Below are 8,378 nucleotides of genomic sequence, written 5' to 3'. Positions count from 1 at the left end.
GGTGGTGGGAAAGCCGCCCTGGCTTTCTTGTGTGGGCCTTGCGGTCTCCAGAGACACGTGGGAGGGGGACCGAGCGGGGAACAAAAGGCTGCCTCGGCGCCCCCGCAACGAGCTCCACCGCTCTGCGCGCCAGCCGGGGATGCCGCCGACTCTCCGGTGAGTTGTTTGATCTTCCGGCTTTCGGGTCTGCCCCCACAGCCTCTCCTTTCCTCCACCTTTTCTGGCGTTCTGGCAGGAAGTGTGGCTGCGCTGCGGCGCTTTCCTAAGATCCCGAGCGGGGAGCAAGCGGGCTTCCGAGCCCCTGTGTCTCCTCGCGCCAGTGGTTTGGGACAGGTCAGTGGCTGGAGATGTCGTCTTGGGCGCGGGGAGAGGAGGAGGAGGAGGAGGAAGAAAGAAAATGTCCCGGATCTCCGGCGCCGCATAAATTGATTTTCACGCGCAAGTCCGATTTGGCAGGAGGGATAGATCACAGTCTGATGCGAAGTACAGTTATAAGTAGGAAGCTTCATCGAGTCAGTACTTCTTCACAACGGGAAGGCTGTTTGGGATCCTAAAAGTGTTTTCTTGGAAGCGAGTCCCACTGATTTCAGTAATCCGCTCTGAAATAGTGTTTGGTGTGTTCTTTTTGCTACTTTAAAACACAAGTAATCTCTGATCCGCCGCCCTCCCTTTCTTGGTATGGTGCCTCATCGTGGCGGGTGTGTGTGTGTGTTCCTGGGAGGGACGAGCGAAGTATGCGGTGAGGTATATTCCCAGTAGTGTCACCCAAGGCGCGAAGGTCTTCCCAGCGGTCCTGCCCAGCTAAAGCAAGCAGGCACCTATACTGGGCAGCAGCGATATAGGGCCACTTTAGTGACAATGACAAAGGCATAATTTCATAATGTGCGGGAGAAAGCAATGGTAAACCACTCCTGTATTTTACCGAGTTGAAGATGGATCATCCTGGAGAGAATCTATTTATGTGTCGCTAAGAGTTGACATCTGGCTTGATGGCACTTAATCAATCATTCTCTGATCTCCCAGTCAGTGGTAGGATATTTCTCTGCAATACAGGGTGAGCCATAATGGGTGTGTGTATGTGTGTGTGTGTGGGGGGGCGTCTTCCCCAAAGGTAGATCCTTCTATGCATTCCTTATGTTACACTGACTCTCTTTCCCTCCCCCCCCCGCTAAAAATACCCTCAGGAAAAACATCCCGCCCTTCCCTTGGGACTGCTGATAGAATCAATGTTCTCAAGTCTGGTAGGAGAGTCTTGCAGTGGGAAGAGGCAGCATGCCTTTGACTTCCATTAGGAAGGAATGATGGTTGTTTTGCATTGTGAGTTATAAGCAGTGCATGGACTCACTGAGAATAATATTTAGCATTTTAGAAGATATTTCTGCTAGACTTGGCTGCATACTAGATCACAGAGTATATTTGCAGCTTGTCTCCTCTGCAAATGCAATTGAAATGTTCTTTGCCTCATTGCTATGCTGCAAGGTTCCTTGGATGTAGTAGTTGATGATGGTGATAATAATAATTAATTCTGCAAAGAGTGCAGTCGGATGTTTGTTTCCATGCCACAGTGGTTAAATGTATTTAGATTATACTTAGAAAGTTGCCTTTTTTAACAGATACCATTGCACCTGTGCACCAATGACCTGCACCCCTTGATCTTCTAGTAGAGAGGGCACATATTGCTTGGAGCACATGCTTTGAATGAATGAATGTATGCCAAGGTTCAGTTTGCCTGCAGCTACAATTAAAAGATCTTGGATAGCACAGCTGGGAGAGACTTCAGAGTGGGGTGGGGGAAATGTAAGAGAGATGAACCAATGATTTAATTCCTTAGGACACCTTCATATGTTCCTTTTCGGCAGAATATAAATGGTTTATATATTTCTGACATTTTTATTTCTTCTTTCCACCTCAAGATGGTATACAATGTTCTTCCCCTATTTTCTCTCCACAACAAACCTGTGAGGCTGGGGCAAGGCCATGGCTGAGTAGGGATTTGAACCTGGGTTTCCAGAACTGTAGTCTGACACTTGAACCACAACACCACATGGTAGTGTGATAAGACATCTGTTTTATTAGGGTGTTCACAAGTTTAACATTCAACCCTCCTCCTGAAAAATACCCATTAAAGTTGGTGTGTGAGCACTGTAAGATATTCCCCTTGGGGGATGAGGCCGCTCTGGGAGAGCAGAAGGTTCCAAGTTCCCTCCCTGGCTTCTCCAAGATTGGGCTGAGAGAGATACCTGACTGCAACCTTGGAGAAGCTGCTGCCAGTCTGTGTAGACAAAACTGAGCTAGATGGACCTATGGTCTGATTCAGTATATGGCAGCTTCCTATGTTTCCTAAATTATGTAATATATGGTAGATAATAATCAAATTTAATCCCCCCATAGCTGCTTAGCTTATTGTATTGAAAGCCAGCCAGGTAAGATCCTGCAAATATGTTGATAATGCTCAGCTGTTGTCATAACTCTTATGGGAGGACACCACACTGTGAGTGCCTTGCTTACTTCATGTCCTTGTCATGTGGACAGTGCACAAATGACCTAATCAAGTGGGAGCTCTCTGTTGGTCTTGCAGATTGTTTCTATTGTTGGCTCTGCTTGTTGCTTTTTGAAGCAGAAATCCTTGTATACTCAGCTGCATAGTCGGAGCAATTGCATGAAGCCCGTAGTCAATATGTGGGTAGTGGGGAGAACATCTGCATTTAATAGCACTGCATGGTATATCAAGCCCTTGCAGACGCAGGGATTCTGCTGGTGGGAACCTCCATATATCCTCTGCTGTACAGCCTGCCTATTGTATAATTTAGCAAAATGTAATAATGTGATTTGGTTGAAATGTAATAAAGATTGCTTTTGTTGGTAGAGAATTACTAGGCGCTCTCTTGGGTATTTGTTCCCTGCAAACAAATCCAGCATTGCAGTGAAAGGAAGTTCTTGGGCCATAAGAGAGGAGAAATGGAAAACGGTACATTTTTGGGACAATATTTGCACTTATTTGGATCAATTATAATTTTTTTTAATGAGCCCAGGACTCAGAGTGCCTGGATTCTCCCCCACTACTGGTCCAGGATGTTCAGGATATCTGTGTGACTCTTCAGTGACATGTTATTCTTTGTATGTTATTGTAGTGGATTACAGCCTTTGTCTCAAAGCAAGCTCACGTGAGGGAAAGAAAATATGAAATCATTCTTTCTGAGCTGCCTGGCTAGGCTTCTTCTAAAACTTTTCTGTATTATCAATTGCTTCAAAATGCTGCTGCCAAAAACCCTTTTGTCTGCAGAAACTCTCTACACTTGGGGTGGGATAACCCAGAAAAAATACTCTTAATTTGGCTTTTGGACAAGTACAAAAATCTTCCACGTGCAAGCCTACATGTGGAGAGAAAACTGATGGCTACTGAAAGTTTGAGGATGTGTTTGCACCAGAGAAATCCCCCTTCGGGGGGCCCTTTTCCTGAATTAAAAATCAACTCGGAGAGGCTTGTAAAAAGAAAATAACTTTTAAAAAACCAGTTTTATTGAATTACTGCAGACTGCTTCCATCTGAGGAGTTCTCAGCTTTTAGATACAGTTAAGAATACTTAGTAGGATTACAAAATTAAGTTATCTTAATGCATACTTAAATGTTTAGAGAGGCTTTTGCCATGCCCTAGGCATACTGAGCATAGGTTAGGGTTTCTTATTTCAATTATGTTGCAGGTAAACTAGAATATAACACTATCCAGAATATACAGGGCACACACACACACACAAAGCAATATAACAGCCCTAACGCCCAGTCTGACTAAACAAACTGTTCTCTAGACTAAATTTCCCTTTCCCTTGAACTCACCAATTTCCTGATGAGACTTCAAGCCTCCTGTAATCCTGTCTGCCCAGGCTTTACAGTTATCCTCCTGCAGCCAACCTCAAAGGCCACCTGTCCTCCTGTGCACCTCCAGCCTAGATTCTTTCCACAAAGAACTCCCTTTTTCCTGGCAACATCTCTCTAGGTCCCACACACCTGGTGTGCTGATTGGCTGAGCCCTGGATTTCAGCCTGTCAGTCAAGACTAGGGCTCACTTCCGGTTAACTCTTTAGAGGCAGGGGATGCTGATAACTACATCTATATACTGTAGTATATGTAGTGGAACCTCCATAGTCCAAATCTTTTGTTCATAATTCTCTCAACTGACACTTCTTAATCTTTCACAGAGGGATTTGGGTTTTCTGGAAAATTTTGAATTAGTATAATTTCCCAAGCAATTCCCTCATCACTTTGCAAAATAAAATAAAAAATGCATTACTTTTTTCGAAGAAATAAATCAATAGCCATACAAACTTTCCTGATGTCCAAAGTATATTATGATCCGGCTTGGCATATTATTTGACCTATTTATTCAGTAAAACACAAAAATTACTTCCACCATATTAATTTCCTCTCACCGCGGTTCAAATATTTTTCAAGTACCCAAGTAATAGAACTGAAATATTTGATGGGGAGGATCAGTAAAGACACTGAATGTGTTTTTTATACTGAAACAAATTAAAAGTTTTATGTGACAATATATTTTTTAATTAGAATACCTAATAAATTCAAACATATGTACCCTCTCACATGCTTTCTGGGTATAATCACCTGAAAAACATTACAACTCTGAAATTGCCAAACTTGCCTAATACTGCACTGGCATCAATTAATTGTTACTAATGAATTTTATGAAACCGTGCTGGATGTCTGAGCTAGCATTGCTCATGTGCAGCAGTATGAGTTCCAGACTATTGCTGTGTTGTTGCTTGACTGAGGGAAGGGGCAATTTTTGCCTGTCTTCCCTTAGGGGATGGGGCTCCTCTGAGAAGAGCACCTGTGTGCTTGCATGAAGAAGGTTTCAAGTTCCCTGCCTGGCATCTCCAGATAGGGCTGAGAGAGATTTCTAACTGCAACCTTGGAGAAGCTGCTGCCAGTCTGTGTAGACAATACTGAGCTAGATGGACCAATGGTTGGTTGGTTAGTTAGTTAGTTAGTTAGTTATATTTGTACACCACCCCAAACTTCCATCTCTGGGTGGTTATAACAACTAGGTGCTTTGATTCTGCAGAAGGCAGCTTCCTATGTTTCCTTCCCTCTGAGGACCATATGCATCAGCAGATATCTCTCTGAGAGTCATGCGATCCTCAGGGACATATCTTGGTGACATGCAAAGAAAGAAAGATGGGTGAAAGTTGCCCCTTCCCCGACTCAAGCAACAGTGCAACGGCAGTCAGGAATGCATACTGCTGCATGTGTGCAATGCTAGTCTGGATGTTAGCCAATGAAGTGTTAGAATTGGAAAAATTTCCACTTGAAAAATAAAGTATGGGAATTTTTTCAGTGGGAGATTTTCCTCCCCACATCTCTGCTTATATACGTGTCGAGCAATTGTAACTATGTTTTCTTGCAGACATTTCAAAACAGTTGTGATGGCACTGATCCAGCATTTAATGAATATGTAGTTGTACAACTCTTGCAAAAGCCTGGGTCCTGCCCCCCAACCCAGTTACTCTCCATTTTGTATGTGTATGTGAGAAGTGGGCTCTGAAGAGAGCCATAGCAAATGTCCTGTACCAATATCCAACAAAATGTTTGGCCTGTAAAGTGTTTGTATAATATGAATAAATATTACTCTAAAAAGAAGCCTCACAGAACATATATCCTAAAGGTTCCAGACATGGTCCAGACTGTCAGTGTTCTAATTCTAGGTGTTATGAATAATGTTTCAAAGTCTAAAGACTTTTGGGATGCAGCTGGGTTCAGGATTAAAGCTGTCAGACTGCTTCCTGTGTTGTGTTTCAGTTTGTACTAGCCGGGCCGGGCGCACAGCATCTGTGCCTCTAGTTCTTCCCCCTCCTTCCTTCCCCCCTCCCTCTCGGTTTTCCCTCTGTTCTCAGCCTACCCCTGCTGTTTTCATTCCCCACCTGCCGCCACAGTCTCTTTCTCCCCTTGGTGGCAAGCCTGCCCGCCACTGCTTTCCTCTCCCGCTGTCGGCAGCTTGTTTGTGAACTCTCGTAAGAGCTGCCACGCATGGGATTAGCGATGGGTACGCCTTAGAGAAATCTATCTATCAATCTAGATTTGTTAAGGTTACAGGCTTTAGTTATAGACTGTAGTTTTCACAAATTAATTTACAACGAAGACTGTATTTTTTTATTGGTGAGAATTAACTCTAAAGAGTGTACAAATTAAAGGCATATTCTGTTTTGAGATTTTTGGTTCTGTTGTGTTACGGTATGCATGCCTGAAAGAGAGAATTCCACATTCAGAGGCAACATGCTAAAATATATAAACATAGATCTGACTGAAAAGATTTAAAACGAGCATAAAATAACCATACAAGAAGCAGCAGTAGAGACAATCATATAAAAGCCTGTGTAAAAAGCCAAGATTTCAAATGCTTTCTAAAAACTGATGGAGACTGAGGAGCGAATAGCCACCGGGACAGCATTCCAGAGCAACCTGTAGTAAATCTGTCAGGCTAGCCAAACGAAGCGCAACAGAGGCAGAAGCAGAAGAGCAAAATCCAACAGGAATAAAATCTCCAAACCAGATCCAGTCCGAGTCAGTCCAATAAATCCAACAGAGTCCAAAGTGAAATCCACAGGCAAGGTCAACACAGTCCAGGGTCAAAACACGGTCAAGGCAATACTGGAACACAGCCGATTAGCTTGCAGGAAACAGTTGTTGCTATCAGGAGGGTAGCTATGTTACAGGCATTTTAAATAGGCTGAGCCCCCGGTGCTGTTAATTAAGAGTTGCTGAGTCAGCAGCTTTGTCTGTTGTTCTACGCATGCGGCTTCTTAGCTCTTGCTGTCTCTTGGATCAGCACCTCTCCACAGCTGAAACTGGTTGTGCCTCCTCCACAAGAGCTGCCTCACCTGGCTCTAACTAATCTTCGACTCCCTGTGCATCAGACCCACTATCCTTTGCAACCTCTGGTCCTTGCCCACCCTCCTCTGCTGTCAGCTCTGTCTCTACCTCCAACTCCTCCTCGGAGTCTTCCAGCATGCCCATGACACAACCCCATCCAGAACCAGTAGAATCTCCTCATCTCGGTTGGCTCTCCTACTGACCAACATCACCTCCATCTTGTCTGGATTCAGTCTCAGTTTATTAGCCCACATCCAACCTATCACGGCTTCCAGCCCCTGATTCAGGACATCCACAGCTTCCACAGGTGACAAGGAGAGATAGAGCTGAGTGTCATCTGCATATTGCTGACAACTCAGTCCAAGTCCCTGGATGATCTCTCTCAGCAGTTTCATGTAGACATTAAACATCATAGGGGAGAAAACTGAACCCTGTGGGATCCCGCAGGCCAATGGCTATGGAGCTGAGCAGTAGTCTTTCAGCACCACTTTCTGGACCCTCCCCCCAAGAAAGGACTGGAGCCACTCCAAAGCAGTACCTCCAATTCCCATACTCGAGAGGTGGTCCAGAAGGATACCATGGTTGATAGTCTCGAATGTCACTGAGCGGTCCAACAGAACCAACAAGGACTCAATCCCCCTGTCTAGTTCCAGGTGTAGGTCATCCACTAGAGCAGGGATTCTCAACATTGGGTCCCCAGATGTTGTTGGACTTCAACTCCCATAATTCCCAACCAAAGGCCAGTGGGGCTGGGGGATTATGGGAATTGAAGTCCAACAACATCTGGGGACACAACATTGAGAATATCTGCACTAGAGCAACCAAAGCAGTTTCAGTCCCATATCCGAGGTGGAAGACAGTTTGAAAAGGGTCTAGATAATCTGTATCATCCAAGACCCTCTGCAGCTGGGACGCCACCACATGCTCTATCACCTTGCCCCAGAAGGGAAGGTTAGAGACAGGTCTATAGTTGTCTGGGTAGGAGAAATCAAGAGAGAGCTTTTTAAAATAATGGTCTTACCATTGCCTCCTTGAGGCATGATGGCATTCTGCCCTCTCTTAATGAAGTCTTGGAGGAAACGGATTATCTAGACCCATTTCAAACTGGCTTCGAGTGGGCTATGGGTTGGAGACTGCCTTGGTCATCCTGATGGATGATTTCCAATTGGGACTTGACAGAGAAAGTGTGACTCTGTTGGTCCTTTTGGATCTCTTGGCAGCTTTTGATACTATTGACCATAGTATCCTTCTGAAACATCTGATGGGATTGGGGGTGGGAGGCATTGATTGCAGTAGTTCCATTCCTACCTCAAGGGCAGATTCCAGATGGTGTCTCTTGACTTTCGTATGGTGTCCCAGAGGACTCCATATCGTTTCTGATCTACATGAAACCTCTGGGAGAGATCATTAGGAGATTTGGTGCAGGGTGTTATCAATATGCTGATGACACACAAATCTATTTCACTATGTTAACATCATCAGGAGAAGGAATA

General features: G+C 44.6%; 1 protein-coding gene across 2 annotated transcripts in view; it reads left to right on the top strand.

Annotated features, from left to right (window-relative positions):
* PALD1 (phosphatase domain containing paladin 1) overlaps nt 1–8,378 on the top strand; it is a 211,302-nt gene continuing 202,924 nt past the window's right edge. The window contains exon 1 of one of the 2 annotated variants that reach the window (XM_053306877.1): nt 1–156. In XM_053306877.1, the coding sequence (XP_053162852.1) occupies nt 140–156 (17 nt within the window). In that variant the 5' untranslated portion in view covers nt 1–139. The remainder of the gene's footprint in view (nt 157–8,378) is intronic. The other variant, XM_053306878.1, reaches the window with a different exon arrangement.

Source organism: Hemicordylus capensis, chromosome 3 (genome assembly GCF_027244095.1).
Source record: "Hemicordylus capensis ecotype Gifberg chromosome 3, rHemCap1.1.pri, whole genome shotgun sequence".
Lineage (NCBI taxonomy): Eukaryota > Metazoa > Chordata > Lepidosauria > Squamata > Cordylidae > Hemicordylus > Hemicordylus capensis.
Note: the sequence above shows the minus strand (reverse complement) of the source record. Positions and strands in the feature narration are given on the sequence as shown.